This window comes from Zalophus californianus, chromosome X (assembly GCF_009762305.2).
Source record: "Zalophus californianus isolate mZalCal1 chromosome X, mZalCal1.pri.v2, whole genome shotgun sequence".
In the NCBI taxonomy this organism is placed as follows: Eukaryota; Metazoa; Chordata; class Mammalia; order Carnivora; family Otariidae; genus Zalophus; species Zalophus californianus.
Window position 1 is genome coordinate 85,350,528 of NC_045612.1, and position 23,611 is coordinate 85,374,138.

Below are 23,611 nucleotides of genomic sequence, written 5' to 3' on the forward strand. Positions count from 1 at the left end.
AGCCTGCTTCTCCTTCTGCCTGCCGCTCCCCCTGCTTGTGCTCATTCTCTCTCTCTCTGTCAAATAAATAAACAAAATATTAAAAAAATAAAATAAACAAACAAGACTTCTATAAGGGCTGTGAAGCCAAAGAAGTTGTGAACCCACCCTACCCCCAACTGCTGTGGTCAGAAAGAAAACCTGGAGAGTGGCACACCTGGGCAGGTACCCACACATGAGAAAACTGTTAGAGTCCAGCCTGCCTGAAGGAGAGTCCAGCATACCTTTGGAGTGAGACAGAGATGAATTTGGACATACATTAGAGGGAGGGATCACCAGAGCCACCTCCTTCCCCAGGATGACGCTGCAAGGATCTGAGCTGTTTGGCAGCAGCAGTGGTGACCTTCCTATAGAGGAGTTGGAAAGTGGCAACCTCTTCCACGGAGGAGTGGAGAGCAAAATCAGTGAGTGACTGGCTATCTCAGTGCAGCTGCAGCCAGAGAAGCCTATTTCTCTCCAGTAGCACCCTGCTTTCTGTAGAAGGACCTCCATCACTGGAGGGAGGGAGGAGAAAAGGAAGGAAGCAGGTGTGAATATCAAAAGGCATTAAAGGAATGCAGTTCCCAGGTGTTTCTTCAGGACTTCAGCGGGAATCTGCCCACAAGCCTTTGGGAGTACCCCAATGAAGCATATTGCCTCACCAGGCACGTGGGTATCCCCAAAGCTCCCGCCTACCCACCTACCCTACCTTGTGAGCAGCTCCTTGTATGTGCTTCCTAGTGTGGCAGTGAGAGCAGGTCAGATAATCTGAGCACTCTTAGAAAAATGGTTCAAAATCTGTGGGCAAGGGAGAAAACACAAACTGGAGCTGCAGTGCCACCTTTTGTAAAACAAAAGAGAGAGAGGCTTTCTGCAGGCAGCTTGGCAAATTATAACAAGAGAAAACACAAAGGTTAAAAAATCTGCCATAAGACGGAACAAGAGTAAAACAGGTCTATCCCTCATAAATCTGGTATTCCCCAGAGAAACAACACCAATAAACAGCACACCATCTGAAGATAATAAGTAAAAAAACCTAAAATGAGAAAGTAGCAACTCAGGAACAAGGAACTCAAAAAATGAAGGAAATACGTCATTGTGAAAGGGTATCAAAAACTGTCCAGCAACTGAACCCAAAGACACAGAATAATGCAATCAACTGATAAAGAATTCAAAATAGCTGTATTAGAGAAACTCAACAAGCTATAATCAGAAAGACAGATCAATGAGGGGTGTCCGAGTGACTCAGTTGGTTAAGCGTCTGCCTTCAGCACAGGTCATGACCCCAGGGTCCTGGGATCGAGCTCTGCATCAGGCTCCCTGCTCAGTGGGAAGCCTGCTTCTCCCTCTCCCTCTGCCTGCTGCTCCCCCTGCTTGTGCTCTCTCTCTCTGTCAAATAAATAAATAAAATCTTTTAAAAAAAGACAGATCAATGAGATTAGGAAAAAAAATACATGAGAAAAATCTCTTATAATGTCTTATAAAACAGGGCCCTTGGGTGGCTCAGTCAGTTAAGCGCCTGCCTTCAGCTCAGGTCATGATCTTGGGGTCCTGGGATCAAGCCCCACATCGGGCTCCCTGCTCCGTGGAGAGTCTGCTTCTGCCTCTTCCCCTGCTTGTGCTCTCTCGCTCGCTCGTTTGCTCACTTTCTCTCTCTCAACTAAATAAATATGATCCTTAAAAAAATCTCTTATAAAACAGATTGAAACTATAAAAAAGAACCAAACAGAAATTCAGGAGCTGAAGAATTCAATGAATGAAATGAAGAATGCAACAGAAAGCATCTGTAGTAGAGTACAGCAGATGGAAGACGGAATAATGACTGGCAGAATAGGAATTTTGAAACAACACATTTACAACAGAAAAAAAAGGGAAAAGAATACAGAGCAAAGAAAGCCTACATGATCTATGGGATTCAATTAAAAGGGAAAACATTTAAATAATCAGGATTCAGGAAAGAATAGAGAGGGAGAAGGGGGGAAGAAATTTTAGTTAAGGAAACAGTAGCTAAAAACTTCCCAAGCTTGGGGAAAAGAAGCTAACAGATGACCCTATCATCTCAATGCCAAAAGGCCTTCTCCAAGACACATTATAATGAAACCATCAAAAATCAAAGGTAAAAAAAAGAATTCTAAAAACCACTAGGGAGGAAAGAAAGAGTACAACCCACAAAGGAACACCCAATGGGCTATCAGCAAATTTCACAGCATAAACAATATAGGTCAAGAAAGAATAAACTAACATATTCAAAGTGATGGAAGATAAAAATTGCCAGCTAAGAATATTCTATCCAGAAAAATTATCCTTCATATGAAGGAGAAATAAAGGCTTTCACAGACAAAAGCTGAGAAGGTATATCACTACTAGATTTGCCTTGGAAGAAATGTTGAAAGGAATTCTTCATGCTGAAATAAAAAGACAATAATCAGAGACATGAAAACATATAAAAGTATATAACATACTGATAAAATGAAAAATATATAGCCAGATTTAGAAGACTCCAATTCTATAATAGAATGGTATATTAATTACTTAACAACAGTATAAAAGTTAAAGGAAAAGAGTATTAAACATAACTATAGCTACTTGGATTTGTTAACAAATACACAGCATAAAAAGAGGTAAATTGTGACATCAAAAAAAAGGGAAGAATAAAAGAACAAAGCCTTCAAAAATGATTGTAGATAAGCTGCTGTCAGCAAGAAATGGAAGGTTTTATTTATAAGATGTTTTATGTAAGCCTCATGAAACTGCAAAGGAAAAATCTAAAGTAAACTTACAAAACATAAAAAAGGGAAAACAGAGTAAATAACTGTGGAAAACCACCAATTTACAAAGGTAGGCAGAAAGAAGGGCAAAAATTAAAAAATGGAAATATAAAACAACCAGAAAACAATCAATAAGAGGGTGACAGTAAGTCCTTACATATCAGTAATCACTGTAAGTGTAAATGAATTGAATTTACCAATAAAAGGTATGAAGTGGCTAGATGGATTAAAAAAACAAAAACAAAAACAAAACAAGACCCAACTATATGCTGCCTACAGGAGGCTCATTTCAGCTTTAAAGACAAACAGCCTCAAAGTGAAGGGATGAAAAAAGATACTCCACACAAGTGAAAACCAAAAGAAAGTGGAGATAGCCATACTTATATCAGACAAAACAGACTGTAAGCCAGGGGCGCCTGGGTGGCTCAGTCATTATGGGTCTGCCTTCGGCTCAGGTCATGATCCCCCGGTCCAGGGATCGAGCCCTGCGTCAGGCTCCCTGCTCTGTGGGAAGCCTGCTTCTCCCTCTCCCACTCCCCCTGCTTGTGTTCCCTCTCTCACTGTATCTCTCTGTCAAATAAATAAAATCTTTTTAAAAAAAATAGACTGTAAGCCAGAAATGGTAACAAGAGACAAAGAAGGTCATTACATAATGATTAAGTGGTCAAAACATCAAGAAAATATAAGAATCATAAATACATGTGCCCAATATTGGAGCACCCAAATATATCAAAGGAAATACTAATAGATCTGAAGGGAGAAATATACAATGATATAATAATAGGAGGAGACTTCAATACCTCACTTTCAGCAATGGATGGATCATCCAGACAGAAAATCAAGAAAACACTGGACTTAAAACATGCTGTAGACCAAATGGATATAACAGACATATATAGAATATTCCATCCAACAGCAGCAGTATACACATTCTACTCAAGTGTACTGGAACATTCTCCAGGACAGATCATAGGACACAAAGCAAATCTTAGCAAATTTAAGAAAACTGAAATCATATAACTGTATTTTCTGATCACAATGGTATGAAACTAGAAATTAACAAACAGAAAGCCGAAAAACCTTCAAATATGTGGAATCTAAATAACATACTTCTTTTTTCTTAAAAGATATTTATTTATTTATTTATTTAAGAGAGAGAAAGAGAGAGTGTGCACCCACAGAAGCAGGGGGAGGGGCAGAGGGAGAGAGAATTCCCAGTAGACTGAGTGCCGAGCCCAAGGCGGGGCTCAATCTCACAACCCTGAGATCATGACCTGAACTGAAACCAAGAGTCTGACGCTTAACTGACTGAGCCACCTGGGCGCCCCTAAATAACACACTCTGAAAAATCGATGAGTGAAAGAAGAAATCAATAGGGAAATAAAATATATCTCAAAACAAATGAAAATGGAAACCCAATATACCAAAACCTATGGGATGCTGCAAAAGCAGTTCTGTGAGGGAAGTTTATAGAGATAAATGCATATATTGAGAAATTAGAAAGATTTCAAATAAACTAACTCTCCACATCAAGGAAGATCAAATTAAGCCCAAAGTTAGCAGAAGAAAGTAAAGAATAAAGATCATAGCAAAAATAAATTAGAGATCAGAAAAACAACAGAAAGGATTAACAAAAGTCAGCTGCTTTTTAAAAGATAAACAAAACTGACAAATCCTTAGCTAGACTAAGAAAGAGAGAAAACTCAAATAAATAAAATTAGAAATGAAAGAGGAGACATTACAACTGATAAAACAGAAATACATAGGATAATAAGAAACTACTGTCTACAGGTAGATGCCAACAAATCAGATAACCTAGAAGAAATGGATATACATTTCTACAAACACACAACCTACCAAAACTGAATCAGTAAGAAATAAAAAAATCAGAACAGGCCAATAGTGAGTAAAAAGACTGAATCAGTAATTAAAACCTCCCAACACAGAAAACCCCAATATGAGATGGCTTCACTGGTGAATTCTACCAAATATTTAAAGAAAAATTGTTGCCAATCCTTCTCAAACTCTTCTAAAAATCTGAAGAAGAGGGAACATTCAAACTGATTCTATGAGGCTCACATTACCATAATGCCAAAGCCAGATAAGGGCACTAAACGAAAAAAACCCCTAGAGGTCAACATCCCTGATGAATATAGATGCAAAAATTCTCAACAAAATATCAGCAAACCAAATTCAAGAATATATTAAAAGGATTATATAGAGCAATCTATACTTTCAACACCATCCTGATGAAAATACCAATGGCACTTTTCAAAGGGCTGGAACAAACAATCCTAATATTTGTATGGAACCAGAAAAGACCCCGAATCACCAAGGAAATGTTGAAAAAGAAAAACAAAGCTGGGGGCATCACGCTGCCTGATTTCAAGCTATATTACAAAGCTGTGATCACCAAGACAGCATGGTACTGGCACAAAAACAAACACATATATCAAAGGAACAGAATAGAGAGCCCAGATATGGACCCTCAACTCTATGGTCAACTAATCTTCGACAAAGCAGGAAAAAATATCCATTGGAAAAAAGACAGTCTCTTCAATAAATGGTGCTGGGAAAATTGGACACCTATATACAGAAGAATGAAACTTGACCATTCTCTTACACCATACACAAAGATAAACTCTAAATGGATGAAAGACCTCAATATGAGACAGGAATCCATCAAAATCCTAGAGGAGAACATAGGCAGTAACCTCTTCAACATCAGCCACGGCAACTTCTTTCAAGACATGTCTCCAGAGGCAAGGGAAACGAAAGTGAAAATGAACTTTTGGGACTTCATCAAGATAAAAAGCTTCTGCACAGCAAAGGAAACAGTCAACAAAACAAAGAGGCAACCCACGGAAGGGGAGAAGATATTTGCAAATGACACTACAGATAAAGGGCTGATATCCAAGATCTATAAAGAACTTCTCAAAATTAACACCCCAAAAAACAAATAAGTCAAAAAATGCGAAGACATGAACAGACACTTCTCCAAAGAAGACATACAAATGGCTAACAGACACATGAAAAAATGCTCAACATCATTAGCCATCAAGGAAATTCAAATCAAAACCACACTGAGATACCAACCTTACACCAGTTAGAATGGCAAAAATTAACAAGGCAGGGAACTACAATAGTTGGAGAGGATGAGGAGAAAGGGAAACCCTCTTACAGTGTTGGTGGGAATACAAGTTGGTACAGCCACTTTAGAAAACAGTATGGAGGCTCCTCAAAAAGTTAAAAATAGAGCTACCAGATGACCCAGCAATTGCACCACTGGGTATTTATTTATTTATTTTTACTTTTTAAAAAACTTTTTAAAATGTTATTGTTATGTTAGTCACCATACAATACATCATTAGTTTCGGATGTGGTGATCCACGATCCATTGTTTTCGTATAACACACAGTGCTCCATGCAGTATGTGCCCTCCTTAATACCCATCACCGGGCTAACCAGTCCCCCGTCCCCCCTCCCCTCTAAGACCCTGTTTGTTTCTCAGAGTCCATAGACTCTCATGGTTCATCTCTCCCTCTGATTCCCCCCCTTCATTTTTCCCTTCCTTCTCCTAAGGTCCTCCACGTTATTCCTTATGTTCCACAAATAAGTGAAACCATGTGATAATTGACTTTCTCTGCTGGAGTTATTTCACTTAGCATAATCTCCTCCAGTCCCATCCATGCTGATGTAAAAGTTGGGTATTCATCCTTTCTGATGACTGAGTCATATTCCATTGTATATATGGACCACATCTTCTTTATCCATTCATCTGTGGAAGGGCATCTTGGCTCTTTCCACAGTTTGGCTATTGCAGACATTGCTGCTATGAACATTGGGGTGCATATGGCCCTTCTTTTCATTATATCTGTGTCTTTGGGGTAAATACCCAGGAGTGCAAATGCTGGGTCACAGGGTAGCTCTATTTTAATTTTTGGAGGCACCTCCACACTGTTTTCCAAAGTGGCTGTACCAACTTGCATTCCCACCAACAGTGTAAGAGGGTTCCCCTTTCTCCACAACATCTCCAACATTTGTTGTTTCTTTCCTTGTCCATTTTTGCCATTCAAATTGGTGTAAGGTTGTATCTCAATGTGGTTTTGATTTGAATTTTCCTGATGGCTAATGATGATGAATATTTTTTCATGTGTCTGTTAGCCATTTGTATGTCTGATTCAGAGAAGTGTCTTTTCATGTCTTCTGCCCATTTTTTGACTTGATTATTTGTTTTTTGGGTGTTGAGTTTGAGAAGTTCTTTATAGATCTTGGATACCAGTCCTTTATCTGCAGTGTCATTTGCAAATATCTTCTCCCATTCTGTGGGTTGCGTCTTTGTTTTGTTGACTGTTTCCTTTGCTGTGCAGAAGTTTTTTATCTTGGTGAAGTCCCCAAAGATCATTTTTGCTTTTGTTTCACTAGCTTTTGGAGATGTATCCTGAAAGAAGTTGCTGTGGCCGATGTAAAAGAGGTTACTGCCTATGTTCTCCTCTAGGATTTTGATGGATTCCTGTCTCACATTGAGGTCTTTCATCCATTTAGAGTTTATCTTAGTGTATGGTGCTAGAGAATGGTCCAGTTTCATTCTTCTGCATGTGGCTGTCCAATTTTCCCAGCACCATTTATTGAAGAGACTGTCTTTATTCCATTGCATGTTTTTTCCTGCTTTGTCAAAGATTATTTGACCATAGAGTTGAGGGTCCATATCTGGGCTCTCTATTCTCTTCCATTGGTCTATATATCTGTTTTTGTGCCAGTACCATGCTGTCTTGGTGATCACAGCTTTGTAATATAGCTTGAAATCAGGCAGCGTGATGCCCCCAGCTTTGTTTTTCTTTTTCAACATTTCCTTGGCAATTCGGGGTCTTATCTGATTCCATACAAATTTTAGGATTGTTTGTTCCAGCACTTTGAAAAATGTCATTGGTATTTTGATCAGGATGGCATTGAAGGTATAGATTACTCTGGGCGGCATAGACATTTTAACAATGTTTATTCTTCCGATCCATGAGCATGGAATGTTTTTCCATCTTTTTGTGTCTTCTTCAATTTCTTTCATGACTGTTCTGTAGTTCCTAGAGTAGAGATCCTTTACCTCCTTGGTTAGGTTTATTCCGAGGTATCTTATGGTTTTTGGTGCTATTGTAAATGGGAGCGTTTCTCTAATTTCTCTTTCTACAGTTGCATTGTTAGTGTAAAGAAAACAGCTGATTTCTGTGCTTTGATTTTGTATCCTGCCACATTACTGAATTGCTGTATGAGTTCTAGTAATTGGGGATGGAGTCTTTTGGGTTTTCCACATAAAGTATCATGTCATCTGCAAAGGGAGAGAGTTTGACTTCTTCTTTGCCAATTTGAATACCATTTATTTCTTTTTGTTGTCTGATTGCTGTTGCTAGGACTTCTAGTACTATGTTGAACAATAGTGGCGAGACTGGGCATCCTTGACATGTTCCTGATCTTAACGGAAAGCTCTCAGCTTTTTCCCATTGAGGATCATATTCGCTGTGGGTTTTTCATAGATGGATTTTATGAACTTGAGGAATGTTCCCTCTATCCCTATACTCTGAAGAGTTTTAATCAGGAAAGGATGCTGTATTTTGTCCAATGCTTTTTCTGCATCAATTGAGAGGACCATATGGTTCTTCTCTCTCCTCTTATTAATGTGTTCTATCACATTGATGGATTTGCAAATGTTGAACCACCCTTGCATCCCAGGGATAAATCCCATTTGGTCGTGGTGGATGATCCTTTTAATGTATTGTTGGATCCTATTAGCTAGGATTTTGTGGAGGATTTTGGAATCCATATTCATCAGGGATATCGGTCTGAAATTCTTTTTGATGGGGTCTTTGCCTGGTTTGGGGATCAAGGTAATGCTGGCCTCATAGAATGAGTCCGGAAGCTTTCCCTCTGTTTCTATCTTTTGAAACAGCTTCAGGAAAATAGGTATTATTTCTTCTTTGAATGTTTGGTAGAATTCCCCATGGAATCCATCAGGCCCTGGACTCTTGTTTTTTGGGATGTTTTTGATCACTGTTTCAATCTCGTTACTGGTTATTGGTCTATTCAGGTTGTCAATTTCTTCCTGTTTCAGTCTTGGCAGCTTATAGGTTTCCAGGAAGGCATCCATTTCATCCAGATTGCTCAGTTTATTGGCATATAGTTGTTGATAATAATTTCTAATAATTGTTTCTATTTCCTTGGTGTTAGTCGTGATCTCTCCCCTTTCATTCATAATTTTATTAATTTGGGTCCTTTCTCTTTTCTTTTGGATAAGTCTAGCCAGTGGTTTGTCGATCTTCTAATTCTTTCACAGAACCAACTTCTAGTTTCGTTGATCTGATATACTGTGTTTCTGGTTTCTAATTCATTGATCTCTGCTCTAATCTTAATTATTTCTCTTCTACTGTGTGGCTTAGGCATCATTTGTTGCTTTTTCTCTAGTTCTTTAAGGTGTAGAGTTAGTTGGTGAATTTGGGATTTTTCTTTTTTTTTTTTTTTTTTTTGAGTGAGGCATGGATGGCTATGTATTTCCCCCTTAGGACCGCTTTGCAGTATCCCATCGGTTTTGGACCGATGTGTTTTCATTCTCATTGGTTTCCATGAATTGTATAGGTTCTTCTTTGATTTCCTGGTTGACCCAAACATTCTTGAGCAGAGTGGTCTTTAGCTTCCAAGTGTTTGAATTTCTGCCAATTTTTTTCTTGTGATTGCATTCCAATTTTAAAGCATTGTGGTCTGAGAATATGCAGGGAATAATCTCAGTCTTTTGGTATCAGTTGAGACCTGATTTGTGACCCAGTATGTGGTCTATTCTGGAGAAAATTCCATGTGCGCTGGAGAAGAATGAGTATTCTGTTATTTAGGGTGGAATGTTCTGTATATATCTATGAGGTCCATCTGGTCCAGTGTGTCATTCAAAGCTCTTGTTTCTTTGTTGATTTTCTGCTTAGATGATCTGTCCATTGCTGAGAGTGGAGTATTGAGGTCTCCTACAATTAATGTATTATTATCAATATGACTATTTTGTTTACAGTTGGCTTAACCAGATGGCTGCTCCCATGTTGGGGGCATAGATATTTACAATTGTAAGATCTCCTTGTTGGATAGACCCTTTAAGAATGATATAGTGTCCTTCTGTGTCTCTAACTACAGACTTTAGTTTAAAATCTAATTTTTTTGATATAAGAATTGCTACCCCAGCTTTCTTTTGAGGTCCACTGGCACGGAAGATAGATCTCCATCCCTTCAGTTTCAGTCTGGATATATCTTTAGTTTCAAAATAAGTCTCTTGTAAACAACACATGGGTGGGTCCTGTCTTTTTATCCAATCTGCAACCCTGTGGCGTTTTATGGGAGCATTTAGGCCATTCACGTTGACAGTGACTATTGAAAGATATGAATTAACTGTATTCATGTTGCCTGTGAAGACGTTGTTTTTATAGATTGTCCCTGTAAATTTCTGTTGTATAGCACTCTTGGGGTCTTTCTCCTTTTATAGGAGAAAGACCTTTCTCTCTTTCTTCCCTTAATATTTCTTGCAGGGCCAGCTTAGTGGTCACATATTCTTTCAGTTTCTGCCAGTCTTGGAAGCTCTGCATCTCTCCATCCATTCTAAATGACAGCCTTGCCAGATAAAGTATTCTTGGCTGCATGTTCTTCTCGTTTAGTACCCTGAATATGTCTTGCCAGGCCTTTCTGGCTTGCCAGGTTTCTGTGGATAGGTCTGACGTTATTCAGATGTTCCTCCCTCTGTACATAAGGAATCTCTTCCCCCTAACTGCCGTTAAGATGGTTTCCTTGGTTCTAAGATTTGCAAGTTTTACTATTACATGCCGGGGTGTTGGCCTGTTTTCCTTAATCTTGGGAGGGGTCCTCTCTGCCTCTAGGACACGAATGTTTGTTTCATTCCCCAGATTAGGGAAGTTCTCAGTTACAATTTGCTCAAATATATCTTCTAGTCCTCTGTCTCTCTCCACTCCCTCTGGGATTCCAATTATTCTGACATTGGAACACTTCATGGTGTCACTTATTTCTCTGATTTTTTTTCATGGATTCTGAGTTGTTTTTCCCTTGACTCCTCTTTTCCCTTTGTATCTATTAAATTGTCTTCCAGGTCACTAATTCGTTCTTATGCCTCACTTATCCTAGCTTCTAGATTATCTAGATTAGATTGGATCTCATTGATAGCATTTTTAAGTTCTGCCAATTCAGCTTTCATTTCTGCCCTTAGAGACTCTGTGTTGCCATTAATTGATTTCTCCATTCTAGCTATTATCTTAATTGCTAGCCTGAATTCCATCTCTGACATCTTGGTTATATCTGCATCCATTTGTAAATCTGTGGTGTAGGTCATAATCTCTGAGTCTTTCCTATGTTGGGGGTTCCTCCTCCTAGTCGTTCTGTTGATGGGTGGTTGTGGGAATGTAGAGATTCCAAATTATTGACCACAACCCAAGCAAGATGCACCTGTTTTCTAGGGACCTTAGGGTAGCTGGCCTCTTCTTTTCCTAGCCTGTCTTCTGGGGGAGGGGCCTGCCACGCTGTTACTCAGGCAACCCTGTTTGGGCAGAGTTGCCCTGCCCCCCTGTGTCAGGGGATGGGCTCAGCGGGAACCAGTTTTTGGGGCTTTTGTTCTCTGGCGGCTTTCCCTGGCGGCTTTCCGCATCTCTTCCAAGAGTCAGAGCAGAAGAGACCATTTCCAACCCTCTGCCTCAGAGCAGACAGATCAGTCTGTTCTTCAGTGAGCTCTTCAGGCCACACTGTCTCCATTTCTGTCTGTGCTGATATAAACTGCAGCGTCCTGGGTTGTGCGCCCCTCTGCAGTGCTCCCAGTCCTGCCTCCAGGTCAGGGCACGTCTCTGCACTTTGTGCTTCTAAAACCGCCAGCTGCTCCCAGTTTGCACAGGCGACCCCGCAGCTCCGGGGTTTCTGTCCCAGGGGGCCACTCTAAAGTCCTTTCCCCGCTGCTACTGGTCCATGAGTTTGTGGCCTGTCCCCAGTGCTGGAGGCTGTCATTCACCAGCGGTGTAGGATCCCCATGGCCAGGCTCCCTCCTGCTGCCATTTATCCTCTGATATCTGCCCAGGGAACTATGGCTCCCCACTTCATACCTCGAAACCAACCGCCTGGGATAGTCTGTTTGTAGAGATCCAGTTCTTCTTACATCTCAGGCTGATTTCCTGGGTGCTCAGAGTGGTCTGGTAGATATCCAGCTCAATTCCGGGGACCAGTTGGAATAGGGTCCCCTACTCCTCTGCCATCTTTTCCCACACTACTGGGTATTTACCCCAAAGATACAGATGTAGTGAAAAGAAGGAGCACCTGCACCCCAGTGTTCATAGCAGCAATGTCCACAATAGGCAAACTGTGGAAGGAGCCAAGATGCCCTTCAACAGATGAATGGAAAGGAAGATGTGGTTCATATATACAATGGAATATTATTCATTTGAATACCCACCATTTGCATCAACATGGATGGAACTGGAGGGGATTATGCTAAGTGAAATAAGCAAGCAGAGAAAGATAATTATCATATGGTTTCACTCATATGTGGAATATAGGAATAGCATGGAGGACATTAGGGGAAGGAAGGGAAAACTGAAGGGGGGGAAATCAGAGGGCAAGATGAACCATGAGAGACTATGGACTCCAGGAAACAAATGGAGGGTTTCATTGGGGAGGGGCGTGGGGCGATGGGTGAGCCCAGTTATGGGTATTAAGGAGGGCACATATTGCATGGAGCACTGCGTGTTATACACAAACAATGAATCATGGAACACTACATCAAAAACTAATGATGTACTGTATGGTGATTAACATAACATAATTAAATAAATAAATAAAAATAAAAGTATTATACACCATGACCAAGTAGGACTTATCCCTGGGATGGAAGGATGGTTCAACATACATGAATCAATAAATGTAATACACCAAATTACAAGAATAAAAGAAAAATCACATGATTATTTCAATAGATGCAGAAAAAGCATCTGACAAAATACAAAATCCCTTCATGATAAAAATTCTCAACAGACTGGGTATAGAAAGAACATACCTCAACATAATAAAGGCCTTATATGACAAATCCACAGCTAACATTATACTCAATGGTAAACAAGACAAGAATGCCCACTCTCATCACTCTTATTCAATATAGTACTGAAAGTCCTAGCTAAAGCAATTAGGAAGACAAAGAAATAAAAGGCATCTGAATCAGAGAGGAATAAGTAAATTTTTCATTATCTGCAAATGATATGATTTTGTATGTAAAAAAAAAAATCCCAAAGACACAATCAAAAACTGCTGGAATTAATCAATAAATTCAGTAAGTTACAGGATGTAAAATCAACACACATAAATCAGTTGCATTTCTATACACTAAAAATGAAACATCTGAAAAAGAAGTAAAGAAAACTATCCCATTCACAAGAGCATCAAAGACAATAAAATATTTAGGAATAAATTTAACCAAGGAAGTGTAAGATCTGTATAATGAAAACTACTAGACTTTGTTGAGAGAAATCAAAGAAGACACAAACAAATGGAAAGACATCCCATGTTCATGAGTCAGAAATACAATGTCCATACCACCCAAAGCCATTTATAGACTCAATGCAATTCCTATTAAAATTCCAATGGCATTCTTCACAGAAATAAAAATAAAACAATTCTAAAATGTGTATGCAACCGCAAAAGGCCCCAAATAGTTAAAGCAACCCTGAGAAAGAAGAACAAAGCTGGAGGCATCAGACTTCTGATTTCATACTATACTCCAAAGCTACAGTAATGAAAACAGTAAGGTACTGGCATAAAAATAAACACACAGACCAATGGAACACAATAGAGAGCCCAGAATTAAACCCTCAGATATTATGTCAACTAATATTCAACAAGGGAGCCCAGAACACCTAATGAAGAAAGGGTAACCCCTTCAACAAATGGTGTTGGGAGGGATGCATGGGTGGCTCAGTCAGTTAAGCATCTGCCTTTGGCTCAGGTCATGATCCCAGAGTCCTGGGATGGAATCCCATATTGGGCTCCTTGCTCAGCGGGGAGCCTGATTCTCCCTCTGCCTGCTGCTTCCCCTGCTTGTGTTTACACGCGCTCTCTGTCTCCCTCTCTCTCTGACAAATAAATAAATAAAATCTAAAAACAAAAACCAAAAAAAGGAAATTAAAAAAAATGGTATTGGGAAAACTGAATAAACACATGCAGAAAAATGAAACTGGACCTCTATCTTACACCATTCACAAAAATTAATTTGAAATGGATCAAAAACTTAAACATAAGACCTTATGATATAAAACTCCTAGAAGAAAATGTAGGGAAGAAGCTTCTCGACATTGGTCTTGGTAATGATTTCTTGGATATGGCACCAAAAGCACAAACAGCAAAAGCAAAGATCAACAAATGGGACTATATCAAACTAAAAAGATTCTGTAAATAACAACAACAAAAAAACAATCCCAACAAAATGAAAAGGCAACCTAAAGAATGGGAGAAAATTTTTGCAAATCATATATTGGATGAGAGGTTAATATCCAAAATATAAAGAACTCACACAACTCAATAACAATGAAAACAAAAATCTAATTCACAAATGGGCAGAGGAATCAAATAGATATTATTCTGAAAAAGACATCCAAATGGCCAACAGGTACATGAAAAGATGCTCAACATCAATAATCATCAGGGAAATGCAAATCAAGAGACTCCAAATAGCCCCCAAAAATCTTGAAAAAGAACAAAACTGGAGAATTCACACATCCTGATTTCAAAACATATTACAAAGCTACATTAATCAAAAGTATGGAAAAAATAAGAGTGTGGTACTGGCATGAAGACAAACATATAGACCAAGGGTGCTAATAACTATCAATGAAGAAGGAGAGTCTTCTCAACAAATGGTGTTGAGATAACTGGAAATCCACAAGCAAAAGAATGAAGGTGGGCTCTTAACTTATACCATATACAAAAATTAAGTCAAAATGAATCAAAGACCTAAACATAAGAGCAAAACTTATAAAACTCTTAGAAGAAAACAGGGGGAAACCTTCATAACATTAAATTCGTAATCATTTCTTGGATATGACACCTAAAGCATAGGCAAAAGAAAAATAGATAAATTGAACATTAAAATTAAAAACTGTGTATCAGAGGACACAATGCACAGAGTGAAAAAAGCATCCTATGGAATGGGAGAAAACATTTGCAAATCCTATATCTGATAAGAGGTTAATATCCTGAATATATAAAGAACCGCTACAATTCAGTAACAACAATATTAATCTTACTTTAAAAATGGGCAAAGGACTTAAATAGACATTTCTACAAAAATTATATACATATTGGCAACAAGCATATGAAAAGATGCTTAAAATTGCTAATCATTAGAGAAATGCAAATCAAAATTATAATATCACCACTCACCCATAGGATGGCTGCTCTTTAAAAAAATGAATGGAAAACAACAAGTGTTGTCAAGGATGTGAAGAAATTGTAAATTCTGTGCACTGTTGGTGGGAATGTAAAACGGTGCAGTCACTGTGGAAAACAGTAAGTTCGTTCATTAAAAAATTTAAAATTAGAGTTACTGTATGATCTTGCAATTCCATTTCTGGGTGTATATCCAAAAATATTAAAAGAAAGGTCTTGAAGAGATATTTGCACACCTATGGTCATAGCAGCACTATTCACAATAGCTAACAGGTGGAAGCCATCCAAGTGTCCATCAGTGGATAAGTGTGTAAAGATAATGTAGTATGCACATACAGTGGAATATTATTCAGCCTTAAAAAGGACAGAAATCTTGACTTATGGTACAACATGGATGAACCCTGAAGACGTTATCCTAAGTGACATGAGCCAGTCACAAAAAGACAAATACTTTATGATTCCACTTATATGTCTAAGGCAGTCAAACTCATAAGCAGAAAGTATAAAACATTTGTCAAGTGCTGGAGTGGGGGGAAATGGGATGTTGTTATTTTATGGTTATAGAGATTCCATTTTGCAAGACAAAAAAGTTTTATGGCTTTGTTGTACAACAGTATGAGTATATTTAATACTACTGATTTAAAATTTTGAGATAATAAAATTAAAAATTTTTTAAATTTTAAATTTTTTAAGATGATAAAATTAAAATTGTTTAGATTTAAATTTTTTTACATAATAAATTTTATATGTATTTTATCACAGTTAAAAAAATTTTAAGCAACTATTGAGTGCCTGTTGTATGTCAGCCATTAAGCTCTGTTCTTTAATAACATATTTTAAAAACAGCTTTCTGGGACAAGTGAGTGGCTCAGTCAGTTAAGCTCCTGCCTTAGGCTCAGGTTAGGATCCCAGGGTCCTGGGACTGAGTCCCACGTCAGGCTCCTTGCTCAGTGGGGAGCCTGCTTCTCCCTCTGCTTGCCACTCCCCCTGCTTGTGCTTTCTCTCTGACAAATAAATAAATATAATCTTTTAAAAAAATACATAATAAAAACAGCTTTCCTATGTGGAAACTCCTATGTTTCTTCCCATTTTATGGACGTTGAAATTGAGGCTCTAAGCAACTTTGTGATTTTCATGATCTCCTAACATGTTGAGCTTAGCTTCAGAGTCAGACATCCTGAGTTTCAATTCCAGTTTTACCATTGACTTGCTGTGTGGTTCCAGACAAATTAGTGAACGGGGGATCCTGTTTTCACATCTGTCAGTTGGGCACAGTAATAGCACATGCCTTCTAGATTTTTGTAAGGATCAAAATAGATGATACATGTTAAGAGCTCAAAACAGTATCTGGCACAGTAAAGAGGGATTTTAGTATTATTATCATGTGCCCAGATATTTCTGACCCTAATAGCTAGACTCAACATCCCACATGATGCCAGATTCTGTGTATTCCTTAGGGCTAGATCATCATATCCTCAGATAAAGATCAAATCCATATCAAGAACACCAGAATTCTGTATATTGTCTGCAATTATAGCATTTATTATTCCACATTTTCCTTATGAATAGCAAAATGTGCATAAATGATAATTCTTTCCATTTATTGACGGATGCTGTATACCTGGACCATTCTAATCCCTAATGCTCAAATGATGTATGATAGAAGTGGTAGCTAACATTTACTGAAAGCTTCCTGTCAAACAAGCTGACAGTTTTCGTAAGTAACAACAAGCCCAGATAAAGTCAGTTTATTTCTTACATAGACAGAAAAAGAAACATACACATGGTGTCACCTCCCACTTCCCCTGTTCCACAGGATGACATCAAAGCAAAATTAGCCAGACGAAAGGCATCATCAGTGGTGTGGAACTCTGTTGCTTAAGAGTCATTTCCATATTATAGACAGGCATTGGGCTATTCTATAGCTTTCACCTGTACCCTGAGGTCAGGGGGAAGGGAGGAATCAAGATGAAAAGTATTGGAACCAGAGAGGTGATAAGGGAGATGGTGAGAAATGATTGTGTAGCAGCATCTCAGACACCAGCCCATCTTTCCATGTTCCTGGAGGACAAGAGGGCACTCTACCCAGCTCCAGGTCAAACTTTTCAAAGTTTACATGGCCCATATACAAGTCTGTCAGTGTGCTGACACAGAACAGTTTCCTTATCTATACTCTATGTGCCAGAAATAATCTGATGCTCGTGACATCCTACACCAAACTGCCTTCCAGTTTTACCAGAGTACAAGATAGATATGCACCGCCATTCCAACCGGACTGTAGGATCTTTGAATATAGAGAGCAAGATTTAACATACTCTTACACTGCTAATACCTAACTCAGTGCAAACAAACACTCATAGAATAATTGTTGACTTATTCAAAGGAATTCATTTTGTACTTATGTGGCCTACTTGATAGAGTTGAATTGCTTATAATGACAATTTGTTACACAATCTCTGTAACACATGGGTTTTTTTTACTTAAATGAAGCAATAGGAGAATAACTGTGTGACTTGATAATAATAATGGCATTCCTTGTTCCTAAGAGAGAGACAGAGACAGAGACAGACAGGGACAGAAAAAGAGATTTATTTTTTCCATCATAAGGAAAGTAACCTAGTGAAATATTTGACTGTGGATTCAGAATATCATATAGGTTCGATTCTAGGTTCTGTTATTTTTTGCTAAATAACCTCAGGTAATTTGACTAAACTTCCCTATAGCTATGATTCTTCATCTCTAAAATGTGAATAAGACCAGTACTTAATGGTCTTGGATGTATTGTTTTGAGTATTAAATTATACATACATGTAGGGACGCCTGGGTGGCTCAGTCGGTTAAACTTCTGCCTTTGGCTCAGGTCATGATCCCAGTGTCCTGGGATCAAGTCCCACATCGGGCTCCCTGCTCAGCGGGGAGCCTGCTTCTCCCTCTGCCTGCCTCTCCCCCTGATTTTGTATGCTTTCTCTCTGACAATAAAAAACCTTGTATTCCTGGGCCACAGGTTATTGTGTCACAAAACTGTTTTGAAATCACCCAAAATTGTAACAGCCTCTTCAGAATTCCTGAGATGTGTTTTCCAAATTTCTGTTCCTTATTTCATCCTATTTGAAGGCCTGAAGTCAACCTGACCTTAAGGGAAAGAGGTTATTTTAAAAAACTCTATGTTACATTTTCTATGGGCTGAATCTTGTCACCCCCAAATTCATATGTTGAAGCCTTGGTACCTCAGAATGCAACTGTATTCAAGTAAGAGCCTTTAAAGAAGTGACTAAGTTAAAATAAGGCCCTCAAGGTGGGCCCTAATCCAATTTGATTAGTGTCCATATAAGAGAATTTGGACACACAGGGAGACACCAGGAATGTACACACACACACACACACACACACACACACACACACAGGAAAGATGTGTGAGAACAGTGAAAAGACACCCAGGTGCAATCCAAGAAGAGAGGCCTCAGAAAAAAAACTTGCCAACACATTGATCTTGGACTTCTAGCCTCCAGAACTGTGGGGGAAAAAAAATCTTCTGTTGTCTAAGCCCCCCAGGCTGTGGTATTTTGTTATAGCAACCCAAGCAGACAAATATAATACAATGTGTTTCTGTCTCTTTTTCTAGACTAAAGTCAAGAAGTATGCCTGATTCTTCTCTCTCACCCCAGTGCACACAGACTGACATACAGTAGGTGCAAAATAAAGAACTGCTCACTGGACAGTGCCAATAGAGCAGACTAGGTTACTGTTTACTGAGCATCTAATGTGGCAAGAATAATAGGGTAGGGATAGGTTAAGAGTGGAGAGATTTGAGGTCCTACAGACATGGACTTGGATCTCCACCCCCAACTTTATAACTGAGGAGCCTGGCCAAGTTCTCTGTCCTCCTCCATGTAGTGAACTGACTCAGAGCATGCTCTTGGGTCAGGCGGCCGGGTTCATATCAGCTTCGTTGCTAAATTTCAGTGTGACCGTGGGATATTCTTTGAACATCTCTGTAACTCATTCTCTTCATCCATAAGTTAGATAATAATGGCTGCCATATCTTGGAGCTGCCTTGAGGATTAAATGAAATGATGATATATGATGAAGTGCTTAGAACTATGCCTGACTCAGTATAAGCAGTCAATAAAGTTTAGCCCTGAAAATGTATATACCTTAGAACAAGCAATTATATAAACTCAGTGAGTGTTGGTACTTAATATTAATTTATGGCAATTGATACTAACATTATTTCATTTAGTTCTTCTAACAGTTATGCAGTGTAGGTAATAATATCTGCCTCCTATAGAAATTGAGTTGCAGGGGCGCCTGGGTGTCTCAGTCATTAAGCAGCTGCCTTCAGCTCGGGTCATGATCTCAGGGTCCTGGGATCGAATCCTGAATCAGGCTCCCTGCTCAGCGGAGAGCCTGCTTCTCCCTCTCCCACTCCCCCTGCTTGTGCTCCCTCTCTCGCTGTGTCTCTCTCTGTCAAATAAATAAATAAAATAAAATAAAATAAGAAATTGAGTTTCAGTGGCTGGTAATCCTAACCAAATGCCCCCTGAGAGAAAGTATTGATCAAACAGAAAAAAGTTACATGTGTTTACAGATAGTGTTACTAAAACATTAATACAGTTTTCATCCAAATTTTGTCTTTCATTCTAAAATTTTATCTCAGGTAGACTGACTCCAGTTTTGCTGACTTTTCAGCTTCACTGAAAAGAAATAAATGTGAAGGAGGAATAACTATCCTGCATCATATATGTATAAAGTGGAATTTATAGTGGTCTTATCATCTGATAGGACACTACTGGGTTTTAGTCTTGGTCTTAAGGACTCACTTTCCTCATTTGTAAAATGAAGGTGACCATACCTATTTTGAAGGTATGTTGGGAGGTTTAAATTGAATAAGGTACATAAACCTAACTTACAGTATGTACTACATAGTAGGTTTTTATAAATGGTTAGAGGTATCTTTGTATTCCCCTCATATGTTACAGAACCTGTTACATGGTCAATGATGTGCATTCAATACTTTTTTTTTTAATGAATGAAATAGAGCAATGAATCTCAAATATTTTGGTCTCAGAAACCCTTTACACTCTTAAAAATGTTTGAGGATGTTGAAATGCTTTAGCTTATGTGAGTCATGTCAGTTGATGTTTACTGTATTAGAAATTAAAAATGAGAAAATTTTCAAATATAAGAATATACAAACACACATTCCATTAAATGTCAGAGTGAGGATGTCGTCACAGTTCCTGTCATCTCTGGAAAAAATCTGCTATTTATTAGAGAGTGAACAAGAGTGAAAAAGGCAACTAACTTTTAATATTATTACAAAAGTAATTTTGACTTTTCTAACCCCATGAAATGGCCTTATAAACCCCTGACCTAGAGGGAAATATTGCAAACTGTGAGGAACTATAAATTCAGGGAAATCTATCGGCAGACTAAAGCTCTGACTTATAACCTGCCTTTTGGTTTCATTGATCTCCACTAAAGCTTTACCCTGTCTTCAGAAGCTGCATGAATTGATGAAGAAAACTTATGTTGTGGTAATTGAGGTATTTGGTCCAAGGAATCATAAATATTTATCAAACTAGTATAACTCAAGAAAAGAAATAAAGTGAGGGTGAGGGAATGTGGGAAAAGGAGTAACATTTTTGATCTGGCCTTCACCCAACTAGTGGAAGACCGGTAGTCTTGTTTACCTCCACAACATGGCTATAAGTCATATGTGTGTTCTGAGTATATCATTGTACACAGATTAAGAAGTGAATAATTTTCTAATGCATGGGTTGACCAAACACTAGATGGACAATGAATGTACAAAAATACTCTAGTTATGATTCTGAGATTTCAAGAGACATATGTAAATCAGTTAGGGGATAACTGTGTAAAAACTATATTCTGAAGTATATTTAATTGTTTTCTTGAGATGATGTCTCCTCCCAAGGGAAAATGATGTACTTATTTAGAGACATTTATTTCCACTATTAAATTATAAATGATTCTTCTTCTAGAGTGAGCATTAATACCTGCATCTGTCCAAGTTGCATACATGAGGTGTTTTTTTTTTTTTATGTGTTCTTTGTTTTCTGCCTTGGCATGTGTTGCATCTTTGAGGTTGTTAATAACAATTTACAAGTTTCAATATAATATTTAGAAAATTAGTAGATAATTGGTTTCTATGTTGTTGGATTATAGCTGATGCTAGGCAACTGAACTAAATATCTACCTCCTACTCTGAAGTTTGAAAAATTTCAAACTTACAGAAAATTTGAAAGGACTAAAAGAAGACTAAAATGAGTACCCAAAGGGGCACCTGGCTGACTCAGTCTGTGGAGCATGCAACTCTTGGGATTGTGAGTTCGAGCCCCATGTTGGGTGTAGAAATTATTTAAAAATAAAATCTTTAAAAATAAAAACATAAAATGATTACCTGAAGATGAGTGTTAATAACCTTCCATGTTTGCAAGCACACATTCTTTTTTATATCAATCATCTATCTATAAAATATCTATCTAAACTTTATGCTGTACCATTTGGAAGAAATAATCAGATATTATGACACTTCTAAATATTTCAGTATTCATGTCATAAAAATAAGGACATTTCCTACATGACTATTAGCAAACTTAAGAAATTAAACATTAATTCAATGATATTATATAAATATATTTTTAATTTTCTCAAATGTTCCTCAAATGTCTTTCATAGACAGGTTTTTCCCTAATACAAGATTCAATCATTTGATCTATTGGATGTATGCCTCTCTTTTTTCTTTTTTTTAAAGATCTAGAACAAATCCCTCAACCTTTTTTTTTTTTTGTTTTTCATGACATTGGACTTTTGAACACTCCAGCCAGTTTTCCTTTAGAATGTCCCACAATCTATATTTTTCAGTTTCCTCATGATTAGATTCTAGTTAAACATTTTTGGCAAAAATACTACAAAAGTGGAATTATATATTTAATACTGTACATCAAAAGACATATAATGTCAGTTTACCTCAATCTTGGTTAAACTGGTGACCAACTACCTCTCCAGTTAAATGAATATTTTCCCTTAGTAATTATTAAGTCATCTGTGGGTTAACTTCAATACCTTATTCTCTAATAATATTTAACTTGATGATTTTATCATTCATTGATTATCCTGGCCTAAATCAATTGTGCATTGTGTACATTTACTAATTAGTATTCTTATATTAAGAATTATTTCCCCAGGGCACCTGGGTGGCTCAGTCGGTTACACGTCTGCTTTCAGCTCAGCTCATGATCCCAGCACCCTGGGATCAAGTCCCATATGGGTCTCCCTGTTCAGCGGGGAGCCTGCTTCTCCCTCTCCTTCTGCCCCTCCCCTGCTCATGCTCTCTCTCTCTCTTAAATAAAATCTTTTTTTTAAAAAAAGAATTATTTCCCCCAATTTTACCTTTCATTCTTCACTCTTTCTACAAATCTTTTGCACTAGGGACACCTAGTTGGCTCAGTCTGTTAAGCATCTGCCTTTGGCTCATGTCATGATCCCAGGGTCCTGGGATCGAGTCCCACATTGGGCTCCCTGCTCAGCGGGGGGAGCCTTCTTCTCCCTCTGCCTGCCTTTCCACCTGCTGTGTGTGCTCTCTCTTTCTGACAAATAAATAAATAAAATCTTTAAAAAATAGTTTAAAATAAATCTTTTGCACTAAGTAGATTATAAATTTTTAAAAGCAGAGGCTCCTTCTATTCTTCCATATTCCTTTGTTAGAGTATCTTGTGTCTTACTATATGTCCTAGATGCACTAAAAAATATTAACTAGATTGAAAGGTACAAACCAGAGAAACTATGATCCTGCTTCATGTTACTAATAACATTTAATAATGAGTGTGTCCACTACTGGGAACTCATCATATGCCACACACTGGCTGAACACTTTATTTTTTTTGGCTGAACACTTTAAATGCATTATATTTTTTAATTATGACAACAATTCTACAAAGTAGACATTATTCTTAACTGGTTTACATTGGTTATAACTGAGGCCCAGAGAACTTAATCATCTCAAAGAAAAGTTATTTAATAATTAATTGCAGATGATCACAGCCACTCCTGAAATCAGGGATTCCGTGATCTCTGAGCTAAAATCTAGGCAGAAAAAAAATAATTATTCCTAGTACAATAGCATATTTAGGGTTTTGTGAAATTGAATGTTATAACAAACCTATCTGAACAATGTTATAGACTATAGTTGAAGATGTATTAGTCTGCTTTTTTTAAGTAGGCTCTGCACCTAGCGTGGAACCCAGCGCAGGGCCCGAACTCACAACCCCAAGACCAAGACTTGAGCTGAGATCAACAGTTGGATGCTTAACCGACTGAGCCACCCAGGTGCCCCTACTCTTTTTTAATAGTAT

The 23,611-nt window shown here is 38.1% G+C and overlaps 1 protein-coding gene across 1 annotated transcript in view; it reads left to right on the forward strand.

The window, feature by feature from the left end:
* Window positions 1-337: 337 nt before the first annotated feature.
* LOC113930383 (centromere protein V-like protein 1) overlaps window positions 338-23,611 on the forward strand; it is a 28,287-nt gene continuing 5,013 nt past the window's right edge. The window contains exon 1 of the mRNA XM_027607590.2: window positions 338-443. Within this exon, the coding sequence (XP_027463391.2) occupies window positions 338-443 (106 nt within the window). The remainder of the gene's footprint in view (window positions 444-23,611) is intronic.